At 38.0% G+C, this 23,621-nt stretch overlaps 1 protein-coding gene across 1 annotated transcript in view; it reads right to left on the bottom strand.

Annotated features, from left to right (window-relative positions):
* Positions 1–23,621, bottom strand: part of SPINK5 (serine peptidase inhibitor Kazal type 5) — a gene marked incomplete at its 5' end in the record, with an annotated part of 79,206 nt that overhangs the window by 3,300 nt on the left and 52,285 nt on the right. Inside the window, 17 exons of the mRNA XM_080699222.1 lie at positions 23–113; positions 1,536–1,666; positions 3,672–3,771; positions 5,771–5,898; positions 6,007–6,096; positions 6,786–6,858; positions 7,421–7,548; positions 10,337–10,415; positions 10,616–10,743; positions 11,860–11,926; positions 12,576–12,703; positions 14,358–14,436; positions 15,991–16,118; positions 17,033–17,096; positions 17,747–17,874; positions 19,911–20,004; positions 21,997–22,124. Of these exons, the coding sequence (XP_080555348.1) occupies positions 23–113; positions 1,536–1,666; positions 3,672–3,771; positions 5,771–5,898; positions 6,007–6,096; positions 6,786–6,858; positions 7,421–7,548; positions 10,337–10,415; positions 10,616–10,743; positions 11,860–11,926; positions 12,576–12,703; positions 14,358–14,436; positions 15,991–16,118; positions 17,033–17,096; positions 17,747–17,874; positions 19,911–20,004; positions 21,997–22,124 (1,764 nt within the window). The remainder of the gene's footprint in view (positions 1–22; positions 114–1,535; positions 1,667–3,671; positions 3,772–5,770; positions 5,899–6,006; positions 6,097–6,785; positions 6,859–7,420; positions 7,549–10,336; positions 10,416–10,615; positions 10,744–11,859; positions 11,927–12,575; positions 12,704–14,357; positions 14,437–15,990; positions 16,119–17,032; positions 17,097–17,746; positions 17,875–19,910; positions 20,005–21,996; positions 22,125–23,621) is intronic.

Raw genomic sequence — 23,621 nt, 5'->3', positions numbered from 1 at the left:
CTGTGAAGGCCAGTATACTCACAGATGCCGGTGCGTCCACAGGGATCGTTTCTGGAGTACTGCTTAGCTCACAACTCCCTTTACTGCGTATGTGTGTATTAGTCTGATGTATCCTAAGACAAAAAAGAAACATCAGTAATTGAAAAATACACAATTATGATAAGAAAATATAAGGATCAATGTGGGTGGCGTTGGAACATCAAAAACTAAAATTAGGAAGAGGGGATCTGCATGCAACCAGTTTCCAGTAGACATAATCCAAGTTCCATCCCTCTTGCTGCAGATTTATTCTCTAGTCCTGAGCATATCCCAGGACATTTATCCTCTAAAATGCCCAGAATATCTGAATATTGGAGATTGTCTAGAACAAAAGAGATTATTTTGTAAATGGGAAAAATAGGTCCTAGAGAAAAGTTCGTCTATACTGAATCTATTTCCTGGAGGATAGATGTTACAGCAAGACAGTGTGAATCTCATAGTTTGAAATACGATTAAAAAGTAGGAATTTTAATGCCTTTTACTTAAGAAATACTTATGAATCAAACATCTATTTGCTTGTCTCTCATAATGAGGAACTCCTTGTTTATCAAGGCAGTAACATTTGTCTCTGGATATTGTTTAAGGTGAAATTGTTCCTGGATAACTTTCTCTAAGACCACAGAACCTAATATTGGCTTCCCTCTTGCCTGGAATAGCCCAAGTCTTGTCTATAATATGTGCCCCCACCCTTATTTGCCAAACACTCTATCTTGAGACAGGTTTTATAGACATTTTCATCATTTGAGTTTTACTTTTTATGGGCTTATATAGTTAATAAAACATTTGGTGACATATTTATAATTTAGGCCCTGATATTTATAATAAGGGGAAATTGAAGGATTTCTGGGTTGAAGATACAGTATAAATAGTAACCGGATTTCTGATCAATTACATTCATTCTTTACAAAGTTTGAATGTTTAACATTTATTTATTTATTTATTGCAATACTAGGGATGGAACTCAGGGGCATTCTACCTCCGAGCTATACCCCCAGCCCTATTTTTTTAGTTTATTTATTTATTTATTGAGGGTCTAGGGATGAAACCCAGGGGCATTCGACCTCTGAGCTACACCCCCTGCCCTGCTTTTTATTCTTTTATTTTGAAACAGGGTTTCACTAAGTTGTGGAGGGCCTAAGTAGCTGAGGCTGTCCGCGAACCACAATCCTCCAGTCTCAGCCCCTCAAATGCTGGGATTATAAGCATGCGCCACCACGTCTGGCTAGTCTTTTTATTTTTGCAACAGGGTCTCACTGAGTTGCGAAGGGCCTCCCTAAGTAGCTGAGGCTGTCCATGAACTGGGATCCTCCAGTCTCAGTCTCTCGGATCCTGGGATTATAAGTGTGTGTCACCACGCCTGGCTGAGAGTTCAACTTCTATGAACACTAAGTTACATGTAATATGCCCCCAAATAATGCCAACTCACTATTGTAGGTTAGCAATGCAGTTGGGAATGTCTGCACTGGAAGATATGACAATTCAGCTCATATACTTACAAGTTTTCATGACAAAGCATGCAGGGGTTGCTGTATGTTTGGCCATCATCACCACAGACAGGCTGCAAATCCTTTGGGCAAATATAACCCATCCTTGGCAGGACTCGATAGTTTTTGCATATCTCAGAATCCTGGACAAGCAAAATATAAAGTAGTCTTGTTTAAGAGCATTCTAAGAAAGTGATGTGTTTGATAGAACCTCTTGATTTCTTTACTCACATTTGAGTAAGCGATTGGGAACAAGACTGCAATATAGGTTATACAAACTCATATATTTCTTAACATTATATCATATGGACTTAACCTCCTAGATTTGTTTCATTTTAGCTACAGAAAATAAATTTCCAAACAAGGAAACAAAAAAGAATAACAAAGCAGAAGCCATTCAAAGTATGAGGTATCAAGCTTCACATGCCTGTAGAAAGGAAACTAGAGTGATACTCATACTAGGCATTAACGATGAGTTTTAAATGAAAGTAGTGGTTATATACAACCTTGAGAGGAATGATTTCGAGTCCTTTGAGTCCTAACTCTGCCACTAAGAAGTAAATTATCTTTTTGGCCTTAATTATCTCACTTGAAAAACATGAATAATAGTAGTTCTTATATTATTACTTTAGGGGATTAAATCATATAATTCATTTAAATGCATGGTTAACACAGAGTCTATCACATACTAAGGGTTCAATAAACAGTAGTTGTCCGCATGTATTGTGATGGGGATTGAGCCTGTATTAATTGGTATAAGAGCTATATTAATTGCTTATAAGAACAAGTTTTCATATTTAGGCAAAAAAATAAAATATTTTTTTTCTATCTCTAAGCTATCAGTCAAGAAATGCAGCTAGGGTTGGTTGACAGTGGTCAGCTAAAAGTTGGCTTGTTAGCTAAGCTAAGCACTGAATGTTAAAACACAGACGCCTACACTTAAAAAAAGAATAGCATAGACTCTCACAACAGTTTTGACTAAAGTTAAAAGATGAAAGATCAAGCTATATTAACCCCATATTAATTACTAAAAACACAAAATAGGTATAGCCCAAACCTCTATACTTTCAAAGACTATATTTCTGGGTCATTTTTCTTTATTATAAAACTAGTTTTCAACGTAGTAAGTAATTTCTAGCACATAGAAATAAGGAGAAGCAGAGAACTCACTAAAGATACAGGTGGACAATACATGCTTTAACCTTATTAGTAAAAATAAAACCAAAGACAAAGCAGGCTTCTACCATGCAGCCCCCTGACCTCGCTAACCAAGTGGCACCTTTTGATCAGTGATGTCAGACAGTGATGTCAGACATGTCTGTCTCTGTGAGGATGAACAAAGAAGATTAAAAGGAAAGGCTCAGACAGCAGAGATGACTGGCAGGCCTGTACCTGCTTTTGGTGGGAAAAGAGGACTATTGGAAGTAGGATAGGAGAAAGGAGATAATAAATTCTTAAAACCACGAGCTGCCTGGCTTCTGCCCTCCCTCTGGGTGGTGAATCTCCAGTAGGTGTGTCAGCTTCCATTCACCTCTCCTCTAGCTCTAAGCTACTGGGAAAGGATGGGGTTGGAGGGAGAGGCAAGGGAAAGCTGAGTGATGAACCTCTTCAGTCTGCTGAAATGACTGAATTGAGGCTTCTGGATACATCTATATGTGACCACCCATGAAATTAGTCACACTCCACAGCTGTATATTAAAATTTCAAAAGGTACTAAATTGAATCGGGGTTAATGATCTCAAAGAGCAGAGTAACACACTCTTTAGTAATCCCAGCACTCTCGCCAAGCATGCCTGAATTGAATTGCATTTTGTCCTCAAGACATTTGAAGCTGCATTGAATCAGTCTCCCTAGACCCTTTTCTGTAATCATGAAGCCACTGAAAAGAAATATAGAAAAGAATTCCATTCAAAATATCCTTAATTAATAAAAGAAAAGAAAAAAAGCCTACTAATAAATCTAAGCAAACAGGTAAAAGACCGAAAGGCCTCTACAATTAAAATTAAAATTACAGAACAATAAGGAAAGAAACTGAAGAAGACCTTCGAAAATGGAAATCAAATGGAAATTATGGAAGTTGAGGGGCAGCTAGCTTGAAAATTCAAGTGAATGAAATATGAGTAGTTTACAGGCAGTAGCCATTCTTACCAGAGAAGCACTGAGGGAGTCTGCGTCAACTTTCTCTTCAGAAGCTCTAACATGGGGTGGCTTATTTTGCAGTTTTTCCCTTTCCAATGCTTCTTTTTGGCTAACAAAGGAAACAAAAAAATTACTTAAAACTATATTTACAAGACCAGCTCTATAAGTTCTAGGTGGAAGTTAAGCAATGTTAGTAAAATGTGATAGAACCCTAGAGCATTCAGTCAGATAGTAACCATAATACCCTGTCAAGAAAAGGGCACACTGAGAAGAGTTTAAAGTCTCATCACTTAATAGATATGTGACCTTAGACAAGTGGCATAGAGTCCTTGAGTTTTGATTTCTCAGAACATAAAAGGAGCAGTTTCCCACCTCAGAGAACATATACTATGAAAGTTAAGTAAATGTTAGTGCTGACCTCAGTGGTCTTTTTTTTTTTTTTTTTTTTTTTTTGCAGTACTGGGGATGGAACCCAGGGGTATTCTACCTCCAAGCTATACCCACAGTCCTATTTTTCAGTCTTTTTTATTTTTTGAAACAGGGTCTCACTGAATTGCAAAGGGCCTCGTTAAGTAGTGAGGCTGTCTGCAAACTGCGATCCTCCGGTCTCAGCCTTCCAAATGCTGGGATTACAAGCATGCACCACCATGCCTGGCTGGCCTAAGTGTTTTTATGACCATCACTACCACCACCATCTTGTCTATTGGTCTTGACATTTATTCATGAGAATACCCTAGAAACTCTTATTAAAACACAATTATTTTTAGCACTGTCCATTGGAACCTAGAGATGTTCTACCACTGAACTACATCACTAACTCTTTTTATTTTATTTTTTATTTTATTTTCTATTTTTCTGGGTCTGGAGATGAAACCCAGGGGCATTCTACCTCCACGCTATATCCTCTGCTCTATTTTTTTATTCTTTACTTTTGAAACAGGGTCTCACTAAGTTGCAGAGGACCTCACTAAGTAGCTGAAGCTGTCCATGAACCACGATCCTTGGTCTCAGCCTCCCTAATGCTAGGATTACAAGCATGCGCCACAATGCCGGGAATTTCTTTTTATTTATTTTATTTATTTTTTATTTATTTATTTATTTATTTTTTGGTACTCGGGATGGAACCCTTCTACCTCGGGGCTACACTCCCAGACCTATTTTATATTTTTATTTAGAAACAGGGTCTCTTAAGCCAGCGAGGCTGGCTTTGAACCCACACGATCCTCCTGTCTCTGCCTCCCAAGTGCGGGGATTACAAGTGTGCACCACCCCACCTGGCTAAATTTTTATTTTGAGACAGGTTTGTGCTAACTGGTCCAGACTAGATTCAAACTTGCGGTTCTCCTTCCTCAGCCTGCCAAGTAGCTGGTATTACAGGCATATACCACCATACTCAGCCTAAAACACAAATGTTTTAGATCTAGAATTTTTTTTGGGGGGGGAATGAGTGCTGGGAGTCAAACCAATGGCCTCATACATGCTAGACATGCTAATACTGAACTATATCCCCAGTCTCAGCCCTAGAAATTATGATTTAATAGTTTATTGTATAAACATATGTACTTTAAATGATTTGTTAAGTTAGTTATAGAATAAAGATTAAAAAAATTTCTTCTATAATGCTGAAAATTAAAAAATATTAAATGACAGTCAGCATTGTGCTTAGAATTTCCATTTGGATTTTCTGTCATGTAGCCCAAGTACTCCTTCGATTATGTAAGAAAATCTCAATTTAAGGGCCTTGATTCTAAAGACTTGTTTTAAGGACCCACTCCATGACTTTGTGAGCACATATTTTTATTCAACCAACAGATTTGTCTGTTGTTTTGTTTTTTATGTGTGTGTTGGTGACAGAGGATAGTGGGGATTGAACCCAGGGGGATTCTACCTCCGAGCTACACCTCCAGCCCTATTTTATTTTTGATACAGAGTCTCACTAAGTTGTGGAGGGCCTCACAAAGTTGCTGAAGCTGGTGGCAAACCTGTGATTCTCTTGTCTCAGCCTCCCAAGTGCTGAGATTATAAGAGTGTGCCACCATGCCCAGCTCAATCAACAGTTTCTAAAAATGCAGTTCCCTTAAAGTTTTCAACTAAATTTTCTTACTCACAAGACATCTCTGCACTTCTGGCACTTGTTTTTATACAACTTTCCGTCCACACCACGCACGGGGTCATGCTCGCGAGTACAAGTGAGCTCTCCATCCTTTATATGCTCTCGAAATTCGCCGCACTCATCCTGGAGAAGGAGAAAGGGGGCATGAACGTGACCTTTTCCTTTACTGCTCGGTGGTTTTCTCAAACTTGGCTTCAGGGAGTCCTCCCTCGGCTCTGAGCTCAGACTCACTGCACTTAGGCTGTCAATGGAGACCAAGGAGCTCCCAGACTGTCTAAACCTTGCATCTTCTGCTTCGTTCGGAACCTCTCTGCACTGGTCCTGGAAATGTGGAGAAACATAAAACAGCACTTGACAGACCCTCCTCAGCTCCCTCTGCCATGGTTTTTCTCTCCCCCGTTTGCCATTGGAGGTGTGCTCTTAGCCCCAGGAAAAGTCTCACAGGAATCTAACTCTGCAAATTGATTATCACTGTTAAAGGACTGAATGAAGGTGTCTTCCTTGCAGTCTTGAAAAGCAATTAGAAAGGGCAGCATGACGCATGCGCACTACTGATTCGTTGATGCAAATCATCTGGAGGAGACAGAGAAAAAGACATTCAAGGAGAGAAGCTAAACAGGAAGCTTGAGATTCGTTTATATTACATGAATTATTAAATCAACATCAACAAGCTAGTCGAGGCCTCATTTCACATTTAAAAGTGTCAGAGACAAGCATGCGGTTGAGGTCGTAAGGAATTGTACTCTGTTTATCAACAGGCATTTCTCCTAAAGCAGGAAGATTAAGCAATACTTGATTCACACACTCTAGGAGAATTCTCCACCAAATCACGAAAAGTATCATCAAATCCCCCAAAATCTTATTATGACCCAAAGTGGCAATGTTGGCACCATCAAATTTTTTTTTAGGTAAAATATTAGTATCTTTATTATACCAGAACGGGAGAAGAAAGAAGGAAGATTCTGAAGCAAAAAGTAAAATAGCCATTTTGGTATCTCTTAAGAAATAACCTTTGCATCCTTTGACGGCTTGGAACTTGGCTTTTGGTCATCGTTCTTTTTTCTTTCACTAGCTTCTCGCTCACTGCAGAATAATAATAAGAAAAAAGCATAGCGAAATATTTCTAAGTTGGTACTGAATTGTTTTAAGCCGAGTCACTTTTTCAATTCTAAACATTAACAAATCTAACGCTATTTTTTTCAAAGATAAACTAAATTTCATATTGTATTTGTGGACTTGCCACATCATTTTCAGAATGATACGATGCTGAAAGACCATCACTATTTTCTTAAATAGAGTATATGTATTCTATTCTCTCATCTAGATAGTTGCTTCATTTCTCCTTTATACTTTTCTAATTATATTAGTAATTCTTTTTTTTGTTGTTTATTTGTTTTTTATTGGTTTTTTGTTTGTTTGTTTTGGGTTTTTTTTTTTTTTGTGGTACTGGGGTTCCTGGAAACCCTTCTACCTCCTGGGTACACTCCCAGACCTATTTTTATACTTTTTAACTGTTCTTTTCAAAACTGAGGAGCTATTTAAACTTCGTGTGTGAAGCCAGTGTCTTAAGTTTTAAAGTAACAGGAGCGATTTTCTAGCAAACAGGCACCATCTACCACATGCATCCACAAGCCTCTTCACTTACAAGATGCTCTGACACATGGCACACTTGTTGACATGCATCTTGCCATCTGGGCCTCGAACAGGGCTATTGTCTCTGGTGCAGACAAGCCTTCCATCTCTCTGCAAGCTCCGGAATTCATGACACAGATCCTGTGAATAGAAGCAAATAATAATAATAATAATAATAATAATAATAATATGATGTTACTATGATAGTCTACTCTTGAAAGTCTGAAAACATGTTTGGTTGGTCAGATATATACTGTGGGGAAGAAATAGAGACAGGTAAACTTCAGAGTTGGAATGTGTCTAAAAGACACTTTATTCAATCTCTGCTAATGCATTTGAATCCTCTTCACAGAATCTCTCTCAAATGCTTTCTTGCCCCAGTGGAATCTCACTACTGCCCAGGCAGCCCGTTCCATTTTAATACAGCTTCCTGAGACCGAGGCCCAGATCTGTCTCTGAAACTGTTCTCACTACTTCACACACCAGAAAGTCTAAGTCAAAAGCCCTGGAGGGGACTGAAAACACTCCTCTGGCAAAACATACAAACAGGCACACTTTCAGTGTTTGTTTCTCAATATATTAAAATAAAATAACTTTTTTCATCAATGGATCAGAAAAATATAACACAATAATATGAAGTAATTGAAGTTATGATGAGGTTTTATTTCTTTCTTTTTTTTCTTTTACCTCCAGGCTATACTCTCAGACCTATTTTTTATATTTTATTTGGAAACAGGGTCTCTTAAGCCAGTGAGGCTGGCTTCGAACCAGCAAAATCCTCCTGTCTCTGCCTCCCAGGCATGGGGATTATAAGTGTATTCCACCACGCCTGGCAATGATGAGGTTTTGACCGGAAACAAACTAACAATTAGTCTATTTTCTTTTCCTTCTTCTTCTTTTTTTTAATATGATGGGGAATAAAACTATCCATTTGTAAAAAACAAAAAAAAGGAAGCTATATTTTTTTCTTCAGTGCTGGGATGAAATCTAGGGCCTCACATATGCATCCTTGCTAAGATTTTGTTGATTGAAAAATAAGGACCAGCCAGGCATGGTGTCACACACTTGTAATCCTAGTACTTGGGAGGTTGAAACAGGAGGACCATAGTTTCGAGGCCAGGCTCAGCTACTTAGTGAGGCCTTCTGCAACTTATTGAGACCCTGTTTCAAAACAATAAAAAATGAAAGACCCTTTCTTTTAAGAAAAGACCTTTTCTTTTTTTTTAAGAGATCTCTTATTGAGACCCCTAGGGCTGGGGGTATAGCTCAGAGGTATAATTTCCCTGGGTTCAATCCCTACTACTCCCCTCACCATAAAAAGGTACCTTCAAATGAAGCTAATGAAACTTAGTCCACAAGATCTGGCCTCTGTGGGGTTCTGTGGAAGTTTACAGATGTCTCTTAAACTTTTTTTAAGAAGGGTACTTTCTTTCCAAAGAGACAAAGTAGAGATTAAAAAAAAAAATAGTAAAAAAGATCTTTAAAAAATACTACTTGCTGGGCGTGGTGGCTCACACTTGTAATCCCCGCGCTTGGGAGGCGGAGACAGGAGGATCGCGCAGGTTTGAAGCCAGCCTCGCTGGCTTAAGAGACTCTGTTTTCAAGTAAAAAAATATATAAAATAGGTCTGGGAGTGTAGCCCGGAGGTAGAAGGTTTTCCAGGGATCCCCGTACCACCAAAAAACAAAACAACAACAAAAAAACACTACTTATAGTTAGTGTTACTTCTTTACATTGTGATTTTCAAACAACCCCAGGCCTACTTTTATCTGCTGCATATTTTTAAATCTCTGGATTGAAAACATGATGAATATACCAAATGTCTCACAGCCACCATTTTCAGAAGTAACTAGAACCGTTGTCTTTTCTAGGTACCCACATCATCATATCCACATACATGAATAACACCAACCATTTGCCTACAGTCCAACTCTTGCTTTATGGGTTTTGTCTCTTCTCTTTATTGAATATTTTTCATTTGTAAAATTGAAACAACACACATCATACATTCTGAGAATATTTAAATATGAAAATTTATAAACCTTATTTAACTTTGAATTAATAGATAAAACTGAAGCTCTTTTTTGAAAAGCACACAAAATCTCAGTTTTTCTCTGTATACATGCATACACACACATACACACACACACACGTGTGTGTGTGTGGGGGGGGTTGTGTGAAATTTCTAAAATAAATATCAAATATCATGAACTTGAAAATTAACCAGAAGTTTAAATGAATGTTCAATAGAGGTTAAAGTTGTACAGTAAATTATATTCTCAAAGCCATTTATCTACAGACATGTACAACAGATATTCCCCCAAACATCTTAAAATAAATACAAGTACTACTAATATTTTCTTTTTCTTGGTATGGAGGCTTAAGAAAAATGTTGCCTTGCTAATGGTAATGAAAAATCTTCATAAAAATGTATTATTTTTCTTTTCTAATTGGAGGTGATAAACAAATTAGAGGAGCTTATGCTGCATGTTGGTGCTGTATGTGTTCATGTTGTGTGTTGTGGTGCACTGTTGTAGTATTTATAAAGCCCCAGAGTGAACACTAGGTGACACTGAAATGCAGCTAAAGAATTTCTCATCTCAAACTCTAAATTTTTGATACTTGCCTTCCTGTTTGTAATCGTTGGCATTTGTTTGTTTATTTTAAAATATATAAAATAAAATTTACTGGAAGTGTAACCACAATAATTTGACAATTGTCACTGGTCCTACATATGTGTGGTAGCTAGCTATCAGAGCTGCTCCTGGACAGTAACTTGCATGCGATAGCTTTGTAAGATCTAGCCATGCCTTTCTTGTTTTGTATGAAATGTCATGATCAGGAGTCAACTTTCCACAAATGGCTGTTAAAGGAATTCCCTGTACAATGAGCCAGCCAAACTTGGGTATTAGTATATGCGATGTTTTACCACCTTGTCATTGCCATTTTTTCCTGTATTTTTCTTGTCTTCTTCTTCTTTCCTTTTTTTTTCAGCTGCTTCTCTTTCCCTAAAAGGATGGAAAAAAGATTTCATTTTGACCAAAGTGATATTATCATTAATAAATCTTATCATTAACTATATCTTATAAATCTTATCCTAATTATAATATTTACTTCTAAAACCACTGCTATTTCCTCAAACTGTTGGAAAATGATTATTAAGCTTTCAAGACCCACAGTTAAAACCTCATTTTCTGCATATACTCACAGTCGTTGCTTACACATTGCACATTTATTGCCGTGTGTCTTGCCATCTGGACCCCGGACAGGGTCGCTTTCTCGAGTGCAGATGAGTTTTCCATTTTTCATTTGATTTCTAAACTCATCACACACATCCTGCAAAGAAGAAGATATATCATAAATGATGAATTCATATAGTGTTTGACTGAATTTGAAAACCAGAAGATTTTATCCAAGCATCAGGCAACTGCTTACCCTGGCTTTTTCAAGGAGAATTATGGCCCACAAAGATGTCCATCTCTTAATTTGGGGGTCAGTAAATACAATGCCTTACTTGTCAAGAAGGGCTTATGGTTGAACATGAAATTAGGGTTGACATTTAGCTGTATCTGAAGTGAGGCTAGCCAGACATGGTGGTGTGTGCTTCCAATACCCGTACATGGAAACAGACAAGAGGATTGTGATTTGCAGCAGCCTCAGCAATTTACTGAGGCCCTCAGCAACTTAGCGAGACCCTGTTTCAAAATAAAAACTACAATGAGGCTGGGAGTGTAGCTCAGAGGTTCAATCCCCACTACCACAAAAAGGGGTGTGTGTGTGGGGGGGCTCTTACTTGCAATTACCAGAGAAAATCCAATGTAATTACAAAGGTTCTTATCCATGAAGGAGGGAACAGAGGAGTCAGTGTCAGAATGATAAAACACAAAAAAGCTTGGACTGCTATGCTCACTTTAAAGGTGGCCTCAAATCAAGGAACGTAAGTAGTCTCCAGAAGTTAGAAAAGACCAAACAAAAACAAACAAAATATCCTCCATGGATCTTACACACACACACACACACCTCTTTACCAATACCTTGGTTTTGGTGATAGCATTTAGCACTTCTGACTGCCAGAAATGTAAGTTGATAACTTTGTGTTGTTGTCAGCACTGTTTGTAGTAATTGTTAGAACAGCAATACTGATAGATAGAAGACAGATGTAGAACCTTGTTTTCTTTAAAGTTTTAAGACTGTACTGTACCATGCTGTTAAGAAAATTAAATAAACTACGACTTACTAAAGTGTTCTGTAAAGTGTTTCAGCCTGAAAGATTTCCCTCTGGCGTTAGATGTTACACTGAATGAGTTGCCAGTGATGCTTATATTTTATTGATAGCTCCTGATCTTCTAAGGGCAAGAACTCAGTTGATCATATAGGCAATCTCTTTCCATGTTTTTAATGTGAGGGGTTGATTTATAGAAAGAATATTCAGTCAATACCTTAATGACTCACCTTTCTCGATCCTGTCCCATTTGATCTTATGCCAGAATTCTTATCTTTTTCCTCTATTTCTCTTTGCCTGGAAGAGAAAACAGTCAACGGTCATCTTGTTATTACACACTCTGAGATGCAAGAGGTTCAAGAGTTTGTAGATCCTAAATGTCATAGTCATTTTCTCTGCCCTTGATCCAGATGGATAATCAGCTGAGTTACTAAAACCCCAGTGCAATAATCACAAGTTGCATCCACTCACACAAGGACAAAGTCCCCTGTATGTTCAAACTTATCTCCCTATAATTTCCATCCTTTATTCTTAGTTCATATTGGGTTTCAGTAAGTTGCAGAGGGCCTCACTAAGTAGCTGAGGCTGTCTGCTAACCTCGATCCTCCTATCTCAGGCTCCCAAATGCTGGGATTACAAACATGCATCACCAACCACCAGCTGAAACAGGATTCAGACACAATGAAGGACAATTCTCTATCATGATGGCACTCAGAGGACATGAATTTATAATAGAAAATAAAGTAGAAACCAGTCACTTGATCTGCTGCCCCTCTATGGTTCATATTTTTTAGAAAATGCAGGAGAAAGAAAACATTTATAAAATAACATTTATAAAATAAAGGAATGACTCTAATGGAAGGACCATCAAAAATTAGAAATAGCCGTTATTTCAAAAGAAATATATAGCTCTTCTTTAGATATGCCTGCTACAACAAACACTTACAGTAAGTCTTTACACATGGCACATTTGTTGTTGTATGATTTCCCATCTGTGCCACGGACAGGATCACTTTCTCGAGTACAGCTGAGTTTTCCATTTTTCATATGTTCCCGAAACTCTGCACATGGGTCCTGATTAGGGAGAAGAAAGCAGGCCACCTGGACTTAGTTTATTGCATGGTTACCAAGTTTTTTAAATAATCTGAGTAAGAAAGGTTCTTGTCTACCTCTCCTTCTAGGAATTTCAACATTTTGGTTTGTTGCCCATAGAACAAGATGGACTAGAATAATTCATATTCTTTTTAAATATATTGTTATTATTATTGTAATTATACATCATAATGAGGTTGAGAGTGAGAGAAACATGAATGCATACAGCACTATTCTGGTTCTAAGGGATCAGTTGTCATACCTTTTAATGTTGCTTTTAAGAATATATATTTGAGCTGGGTATGGTGGCACATGCATATAATTCCAGTAATTGGGAGGCTGAGACGGGAGGATTGCAGGTTGCGGGCAGCCTCAGCAACTTAATGAGGCCCTTAGCAACTTAGCAACACTCTTTTTCAAAATGAAATATACAATAGAAGTGCAGTTCAGAGGTAGGATGCCGCTTCCATTCCAAATACCAAAATAACGAATGCATAAGGAAATTATATAGCTGGCTAGGAATTAATATCATAGATTAAAGATGGACCAACTATAGCCAACACACCAAATCTGTTCTATTGCTTGTTCTGACACTGAGGTTTTATTGAAACACATCCTCCCTTGTTTGTTTAGGTATCATTTATTATTTATGGCTCCTTTCCCACAACAATGGCGGAGTTAAATAGTAGCAGACACTGTATGACCCACAGTATTTGCTAAATGTCGTTTTTTTTTTTTTTTTTTTTTTTTTTTTTACTGAGGATAGAATTTAGGGGCATTCTACCTCTGAGCTATACCCCCGCCATATTTTTTATTCTTTATTTTGAAACAAGGTCTCACTGAGTTGCAAAGGGCCTCACTAAGTAGCTGAGGCTGTTCATGAACTGTGATCCTCCTGTCTTAGTGTCCCAAATGCTGGGATTACAAGTGTATGCCAGCACGCCCAGCCTAAATGTCCTTTTGAAGAAAAAAATATGCTGACTTAGTGTGAATAGAAGACATTAAAAATGCTGGGGGAGAACACAAAGTTACACAAAATGTCAAGGAAGATGGTTTGACCAAATTATGAAAAAACAAAGAAGTCTAAACAAATCTACTTCTTGTGGGAATTCAGTCTCCTATAGGACATATTTTTATTAAAGGTAAAAGACATGGACTTTGAAGCAAATACATGGTCTTGATATTCCAAGACCATAAGAAGATAAGTGTGATAACTCTAATCTAAGGAAATTACATTCACAAACGCAAGGGGATGCATGCAATATTGTCATGCTGACACTTAAGATGTCTTAGGAAATGTGCTAAATGCTTGTCTCAATTATTCTGTTTATCTCTAGAAGAGTACTATTAGAGAAGGAAGATGAAGCAATTTATTCAATGCTTCACGGGTCCGAGGGGTTGAGGGCAGGATTATATCCCAAACTCTCTCACTCCAAATCCTGTGGTCTTTTGCCCTATGATGCTTCCTTGGATCAATAGCAAAGATATCTCAAGGAAACTTCCTCAGTCTCTTGATCTCCCAAGCCCCCATTCAGACTCACCACTCCCTCGATTTCCCTTTTGCCTTAGGCCATGTTGTAGACCTGCCCTCCCTGCATCCAGCACTCTGTATTTGGAAGTTAAAATCTGTTCTCACCTGAGGTTTCCCTCCTCCACCCCCAGGATTTCTCTGATTATCCTCTTCTTTCTTCTTTCTTTCCTCATCTTCTTTCTTGCTGAAAATTAGAAAGAGGAAGATAGGGAATAAAAGTTTACAGAAATTTTAGTTCATTTCTATTATCTCCTCAACATATGACCAAGTTAGATTCATATAGAGCTCACCAACATTTACTTAACATCTATGCTGTTTCAGGACCCCTTTTCTGATAATAAAAAAAGATGCATGGTGTGATGGATGTCCTTTGCCTAGAAAACTCTCATCATGATAAAAGAAAACCAACATATACATCATCACAAACCAGCCAAGGGGAGCCATTAGGTTAGTATTTTCTAAATATCTACTGAGCATCTTCAGTTGTATTTCTCAGAAATACCTTATATTCAGGACGGCCTCTAAATACTTGTCTTCTCTACCAGGCATGCGCTTCCTCCTGGATTCTTTGCTTTTTCCAAAGAACAAGCCATTGGCGTCACCTCTGATGGCTGCCTCTCTTTTACTTTGCCCAGCTGTTGCCACATAGCATGGAGTTTGCCTTTGCAAATCTCCCCCTTGGTCCACTCATCTTTCATCCAGCTCCCTTGCTCCAGTTGCCTCTTACTGGCTTCCTACAACCCATCCTTCTCCACCACCACCACCAGTGGCATTCTGAATCTCAGTCCCTTCCCTCACTTTTTCTCCATTTTACTGCTGATGTGAATCTTTCTTAAAAATAAATAAATAAATAAATAAAACCACAAAAAACAAAACAAAACAAAAAAACCCTACAGATGGAATTGACCTTAATCTCCTGGCTTTGATAGACAAGGTTGGTGAAGGTGGTAAGTTCTAACTAAACTAAATGGCTTTCTCCCTATATACTATGGTTTTCTTAACTTAGAAGTACACCCAAGCTATTCCCCTCTTCTTTCATTTCTTCCTATCACATCTGTATCTTATCCAAATTATAAGGTTCTGTCCCACTTAAACCTATTATTTGTCCCTTCTTTGAAGTACCATAGCATATTATAGGCATCATTTTTCATTTTACAATTCTTTGCTTATATTAGATCATATTCATGTCTAATATGTAATAGACTACATGATTTCTGAGAAGATTGTGTCATTCATTTTTATAATCATTATATATAGTATAAATTGTAGATGTTTAGCAAATTGCTATTGCATGATTTAAATATTTTAGGTATACTTCCAAACGTTCTGTGAAGAACTGTTTTTTGTTTTTGAAATGTGATATTACTTAAAGCGTATGAAGAAAAATCAGATTGAGAGTCAAATCTATATGCTTTATTTCTGGTATAAATTTGACGGTTTTCCAGAGAGGGGATCCACTATTCAAAGAACTTAAAATTGTATCAAGAATGATACAATGATATACTGATAGCCTATATACCCTGGAACTAATAAGAGAATATAATAATCTAATAATGTATTGTCTATTCCTAAAACTATGAATCTTGGTCATTATAAAGAAAGATTCACCTGAAAATATGTCACAAAAATCATTTCTTTCTTTTATATATAAAAGCAAAAGCCAATATATATCATCTCCCTGGCTTCCCCTATCCCAGTCTCTCCAAGTCCACAGTAGGAGCTTTCTTTGTGTACTCACAAGACTGCCTTACACATGGCACACTTGTTGCCATGGGTCTTCCCATCTGGGCCACGCACAGGATCATTTTCTCGTGTACAGAAAAGATTTCCATTTTGCACAAGACTTCGAAATTCATTGCAGGTATCCTAAAAGAAGGAGAAAAGGCAATGATTTGGGCATTTTCTTGAAAATTCTTTTTTTTTGAGTTTCTACTAAGTGCTACAGCATCTCATGCAGATCTTGAGAAAGCTCGATCAGGGGACCCGCAAAGGCATAGATTTCCCATGAAAGATGTCTAGCATTCTCTTCTTCAAAAAATTATTTTAGGATTATTTGGATCAATATGTATAATTGGAATTTTATGTATAAGCATTATAACTAAAATTGATGGGCATTGGCTTGTGAGAGACTCAGGCAGCAAAGATTTTTTTCCCAAGGATAAAGTTTGGGCCAAATATTAAGTTCAAACTCACCTTAATTTGGGCCAATATATAAGATTAAGTTCAAGCTGGCCTTGTGATGAGACAAAGCATACTTTCTATGATTATTTAAATGTCTGGCACCCTGCCCTGAAGTCTGTAAAAAACTTTTTCTGTCCTTGAAGTTCCTGTTTGTATGACTATAAAGATTGTAACAAATCCTGAAAAGAAAGGAGTAAGAAGGTAGTAAGAGAGGAGTAAGAAAGAAGTAAGAAAAAAGTAAGAGAGAAGCTGGAGAAGCTTCCATCAGAATAAAGTTCGAGAAGCTGCCATCTGGTCTCATATGCCAGTGTCTTCTCTCTCACAACCTTGACTCTCCTCTCACCAGCACACGAACCTTGACTCTTGCTAGGGCTGGACCCCGGCAACTAAGCACTTGTTAGAGAAAAAAAAGAAAATAGCCTAAGGTTTTTTGTTTTTTTTCTCCTGACCATTGTATCACTCAATTCCTAGTAAGCACATAGAACTTAAAAATAGGTTTGCGTGACAGCCAGGCATGCCTTCAGCAATTCCATGAGTGGATTTTCAGAGAAATGGGACACCTTTGCTTGCACCGGGTATGCACATACCATCAGAACGACTTTTTCAGATTCTCGTTTCACTATTGCTCTGGATTCAGCTTCTTTTTCTTTTGCCTCTTGCAGGCTGTAAGAGAGGGGTAGGTGAGAATCAGTCCTAGTACTCAGTGCAGATTATCTTATAAGGGAAATATCTCTAGATATAAGGGAAATATCTCTAGATAGGAAAAAAACATTGCTTTTATACCCCTGTCAACTAAGCTTGGGAGTTGAAAGGTAAATTCATGGCCCTATATACCATCAGTCTGGTTTTTAATGTTGCTTAAAGAATAAGACACATATGCCATAGCAAACGAGTAAATAAATGTTGACTGCCATATTCCTTTTGGAGAAGCCAGATATTGTCCTTCTCCTCAAAAAAGCAGTTAGGATATTAATTATATGTTGGCATATTTTTAACTTGTTAGCACCCAAAGGTTATACTTCTGAATTACCCATCATAGTGATCTATGATAAAGGCAGAGAACAGAAGGCCTAGTCTTTTCATGCCATTAAGTTTAGTGTAATTCAGTCTAAGCAAATGATGGGTGGTGCTTCAAGTACCTTTCAGAACACTAAAAAGAAATATGCTAAGTACCTGACTTACGATACATGAGTCCTCAAACTCAGGCTTCATTATCTACCTCCTGGGGCAAATTTCTAATGTCACCCCTCTCACCCACCCGAGAATTTTCTCCTTCTGCACACAACAGAAGCAGCGATTGCAACTCTACTCACAAGAAGGCCTCACACATGGAGCAGGTGTTGCCATGGATTTTCCCATCCAGACCCTCGATGGGGTCGTTCTCTCTGGTGCAGGGGAGCCGACCATCCCGCACATACTGACGGTATTCACTGCATAGCTCCTTACAAATGAAGGAAGAATCAGATAAGTAAACCTTGGACACAGTCCTTCACATTACCCCTTTGAGAACTACAATATAATCCTCCCCAAATGCATAGAAAAGACCAATATAGTGAAGATTCTTTTCAGCAGTCTAAGTCATGCACTAATTGGAGCATAAGATCACTGTTTTAAATCCCTTTAGAAAACTCTGATTCAAACATTATAGATATAGACACTGTGAGAGATACAAAATAAGAATGGCTTACTGTCTCTAACATTTGTAAAGTAATTTGTGGTCTACAAGATAAAAGCCTTTACCCTTGCCAATATACCCAACTTCTAATATCCAGGACCGATGAGTATTATTACCTTATATGACAAAATGGGCTTTGTAGATGTGATTGGGTTAAGGGCCTTGAGATGGAAAGACTTTTTGGAATTGTCCTAAGAGGTTTAATGCAATCACAAGGTTCAGTCTTTAAAATGTAAAGAATGTGGCAGAATAGAGAATGAGATGGGACCACAGAAAAACAGTTGGAGAGATGTGATTCTCCTGGTCTTGGAGATGGAGAAAAAAGTCCAAGAATCATGAAAGAGAGCTGGAAGAGCAAAAAGATAGACTGTGCCTTAGAGACTACAGAGAGGCATGAAGCCCTGCCAACCCACTGAAGCTAGCCTCGGGAGATCCTTGTCATTCTCCTACCCTACAGAATCATAGGTAATAAACTTCAGCATCCATGTTATAATTTGTTACAGAAACCATAGAAAACTCATAGAAGAACATATATAAAAACAATTGTTAGAATTAAATGATATAATTAAAAATAAAGAAAAATTTCTGGCATAAGAAATGATAGACTTATTAAATATATTGAATAAAGAAGGAAAATCTCTATGGAGTAGCTAAAGTTTATTCTGAGCCATGTAAAGTGGACTGGGTGTTTTAGGAGACGGAAAGGGAAATTTGTGACTCAACAAACCATATAGAATAGAAAGTTGATTGTATGTTGAAGAAGTGGTGAGACCATTGGACAATGAGACTAGACAAATAATAATGTTGACAATAATAGGTATAATATTATAGATGGAGCACTTAAGATATGGGAAACACTATTATTATACACAGACAAGTTTCTTGGGACTTACTTCATAAAAAAATCTGTATTAATAATAGCCTTATTTTATATATCAGGAAACTAAACACAAAGATCTTAATAACCTGACCTTGCTGATAAGACTATGGGGTTAAGTGTTTGAACCCTGACAGTACTAGTTCAGATCAGTTTTTCAATCATAATAACGATGAGTAGAGAAGACAGGAAGCCATATGCTGACTTTAGGTCTGTCCAAGAAGTATGAAGGTGGCCAGCATACCTGGCAAAAGAAGAACAGTATGTAGAACAATGGAAAGTGACAGGGATGAGGACACACATGCCATTATAAGTCACCTGATTCTAACTCAAATGAGACGAAGAGCCCTGGGTGACGTGCCCTGCCTTCTATGTTTAAATGATTACTATTGCTCAGTAGTCAAAAGTAGCTACTAGAGAGCAATGGAAAGCATAGAAACGAGATCTTCCAAATTAGAAAAGGATAAAGAGAGGAGCAATGGCGACTGAGGTACCACTTGCAGAGATATTACAAATGGCAAAAACGTGAGTACATGTTTTTTTGGGGGGAGGTGTTGGGGATGGAACCCAGGGCCATTCGACCTCCAAGCTACACCCCCTGCCCTATTTTTTATTCTTTATTTTGAAACCGGGTCTCACTGAGTTGCGGAGGGCCTCACTACGTAGCTGAGGCTGTCCATGAACCGCGATCCTCGGGTCTCAGCCTCCTGAATGCTGGGATTACAAGCGTGCGCCACCACCCCCGGCTAAAACGTGAGTAAATTTAACCAGTAAGGAGGAGTCTTCTCATCCATTAGGATCCAAATATATTTTCTTAGCTTGCAAAATTACCAAGACTTTGGGATGAGAGGGAGCAGGAGGCTTGCCTAGGAGGAATGATCATTGACTATGTACGTATGTGGCTTTGATGATCTGATGCAACTACCTGTACTGCTTCTCTCTTAACTTTATCAGCCTCAACTTTCTCTGCTTCTTCTCTATCGTGGTTATTGTTTTTCTTCTCTTCTTCTTCAAGTTGGCTGTAATAGAAGAAGAAGGTATAGGCTGAGTAAAATTCTCCACCAACTTTGGGGAATATGTTTCAAGAAGGATTGAAGATCCTCCAGTTCAAAATTCAGAAGTCTTCAGAACAATTGTATCCATCCCAAGCAGTGCAATGACTTTGGCCAACATGCAGAGTAATTTGGCAGTCTATCATTCCCCTCTAAAAAATAATAATATTGAGACAGAAATATATTTTATCAGCAAGTGGTAATCGAGTTACTTTTAGTAAATCAATGACTTTAATCGAGGCTCTATAAGAAGTCACAATTGTCTTGATGTTTTAAATTGTGATGCTTTCTCTATAGAAATAAATACCATATCAATGATGAAAGCAAAGAGTGATGCCAATCAGGTGATGGGCCCTTCATCATATATACCATGTTTCACCATAAGTTACAAAATTTTAAATATTATTATTATTATTATTATTATTATTATTATTATTTTGGTGATACTGGGGTTCCTGGAAACCCTTCTACCTCCAGGCTATACTCCTAGACCTATTTTATACTTTTTTTTTTTTTTGGAAACAGGGTCTCTTAAGCCAGCGCTGCTGGCTTCAAACTTGCACAATCCTCCTGTCTCTGCCTCCCAAGCACGGAGATTACAATCGTGCACCACCACGCCTGGCTAAATATTATTTTTAAGGGAGCTGGCTGTGTTCACAATGAAAGTCAAGTTTGGAGTTTCATTGGTTCAAATCCAGTAAAATTCAGTAGCTACTTTTTTGAGGTTGATCATTAGACTAATGATCTGGTATTTCTTGCATTTTCTCCTGACATTTAGCACATCAAACCTGGCAAACACTGCATTTTCCACATCTCATCATCGCAGCACCATTCAACAAACCCCAATTTCTTGAACACCAGGCCACTATTTACACTAATGGCCCTACTCTATCAATTTCTCATTTTGAGAAATTACATGAATATATCTAAGGTTAGGCCAAGACCTATGAAAGTTTTGACAATAACTCTTCATTTCTTTATGCAGTTATTTAAATATATTCTTCTCAACATTTAGTTTAGAGTGAAGCTCAGGAGGGGATTAGGAGACTAACAACAAAGACAGAAGTGGTAACACTCAGCTCTTACATTATCCCACACAGCAGATTTACAGCTCTCAGCAAAAGGCCTGGGAAACCCTGACCTGGCTTAATAGGAAGATGCTTTAGTAAGCATATCATGCAGGAACCTGTCTCTTAGGGGTTTCACTGTACACCACACAAAGCCATTTACACAAGCATGCATTTCACCTACACAGAGTAATATCCTTGAGAGGATAGATCCAACCCTTTCTATCCCATTTCTTCTTCAGGTTATCTTAACAATCTTTATATATCAGCCCCACCCACTTCCATGGAATTAATTTCCTTTAGCCCATATCTGAATGTACTCACAGAATCATAAAATATATGGTTGAGGATGCAATATGAAACTTCTTTTTCTTATAAATGAAGTTTATCAGGTTAAAAACATATTAGCACTTATGTACATATTTCCCCTTGACTTAAATACAAGATAGAAAATTTGAACAGACAATAACATTGGCACTGTATGGTTCAATAGTACTTAATGTCTTGCCCATTTGTTTTTAAGAATTTGTTCTGTATAATCAATGGTTTATTTATTTATTTGTTTGTTTGTTTGTTTATTTATTGTGTGTATGGTACTGGAGTAGAACCCAAGGCTTTCTATCTCTGGGCTATACTCCCATACCTATTTTTAAAATATTTTATTTGGAAGCCAGGTCTCACTAAGTTGCTGAGAGCCTCACTAAGTAGCTGAGGCTGGCTTCAAACCTGTGTGGTCCTCCTGCCTCAGCTTCCCAAGCGTGGGGATTACAAGTGTGTACCACCACACCCGGCTAATCAATGGCATAGAAACTACACATGGACAAAGAATCTGCTAATTCAGGATGGATACTGACAAGGACACACAGCAGGAGGGATAGGGACGGAAACTTACAACACACTCGCACACATGGCACACTTGTTCCCATGCATTTTTCCATCTGGACCAAGAACAGGATCGTTCTCCCTGGTGCACACAAGCACTCCATCCCTCACTCTATCCCGAAATTCACTGCAGGATTCCTAGAAAATGAAGAAAATGGTTTCTCAGAGGAGTTTTTTAATCCTTGCATCTTTATCTATTATGAATTATAAGTAATACAGACCAATGTGGGAAAAGCCCCCAAAAGAAAAGTGATTACATGAAGCAATAAATCAGTAAGTAGGTACAGAGCTCCCATCATGGGCTCAGACTTGTCCTGGTGTTACAGAAGATCTGTAACTTGGTAGCATCATCCTGCACCTGAGGGTGCTTATAGTTAAGGTACAGAATGAGGCTGACAGAAGTGGTAGAAACCAACAGCAAGCATGCAAGTTCCTGTTGTGTTGCATAATGCAGTCTATACAAGCTACGAAAGGCCACAGGTGAGCAGATTCCATAGACTTGGAAGAAAAGCCCTCCTGGAGGCACTGAGAATGTTGCTGGCCTGGAGTTTGTCTTTACGAAGCTGAGAAAGAAGAGAAAATACTGTCCTCTAACTAAGAAGTAAAGACTAATCTTTTGAGGTGGAGGACAGAATCGGTCTGATCCTTGGAGAAATCGACATCTTTTTGGGTGTAAGTTCTTGTCTAGGAATTGGTGATGTGGATTTTTTTTTTTTTGAGGGTCTGGGGGTGGAATCCAGGGGCATTCAACCTTCAAGCTACACCCCCTGCTCTATTTTATATTCTTTATTTTGAAAGCGGGTCTCACTGAGCTGCAGAGGGCCTCACTAGGTAGCTGAGGCTGTCTACGATCCTCCAGTCTCAGCCTCCTGAGTGCTGGGAGTACAAGCGTGCGCCACCACGCCCAGCTTTTATTCTTTATTTTGAAACCAGGTCTCATTGAGTTGCGGAGGGCCTCACTAAGTAGCTGAGGCCCTCCGTGAACCGCAATCCTCAGGTCTCAGCCTCCCGAATGCTGGGATTACAAGCGTGCGCCACCACGCCCGACTGTGATGTGGTTTTAAATCAGCAGAATATGATAGAAAAAGAACAATGGGTGAAGGAATATCCTTGATATTCCATCAGGAATATCAAGAAGACTTGGTAATTCATCAAATAAATGAATGAGACACATTTTCAACACTAAATCACCAATAAATAATTCCATCTAACAGAAACATAGTTATTTTTTGAAAGAGTCAGTTTAAATCTCAACTTTCCCCAAATAATAATTAGTTTTGGACTTTTGTAGTTATTGTTAAGAAAAATAGAATAAAGGGAACAAATCGTATATACGGCTATTGTGTGAGAGTAATGCAGTATCTATGCACAAAATGAGCCTGCTCTGCTCTCTACGATAACATTAGGAAAGCATAAAAGCATGGAGGGTAGGATAAAAATAATGGACAGTAAAAGGACTCTTTTAATGATGAGAATTGAGGACAAGAAAACAAGTATTTTCATAGCTTGTTGGTGGTAAAGATTAAATATGGTAATATACACATTTTTTCTCTAAATTGTAATAACTGGGATCTTATACTTCCTTTTCTTTTTTTGAAATAATACATATATGAAGATGTAATGGTTTGGATTTAG

This window comes from Muscardinus avellanarius (genome assembly GCF_963383645.1).
Source record: "Muscardinus avellanarius genome assembly, chromosome: 7".
Classification (NCBI taxonomy): domain Eukaryota; kingdom Metazoa; phylum Chordata; class Mammalia; order Rodentia; family Gliridae; genus Muscardinus; species Muscardinus avellanarius.
Note: the sequence above shows the minus strand (reverse complement) of the source record. Positions and strands in the feature narration are given on the sequence as shown.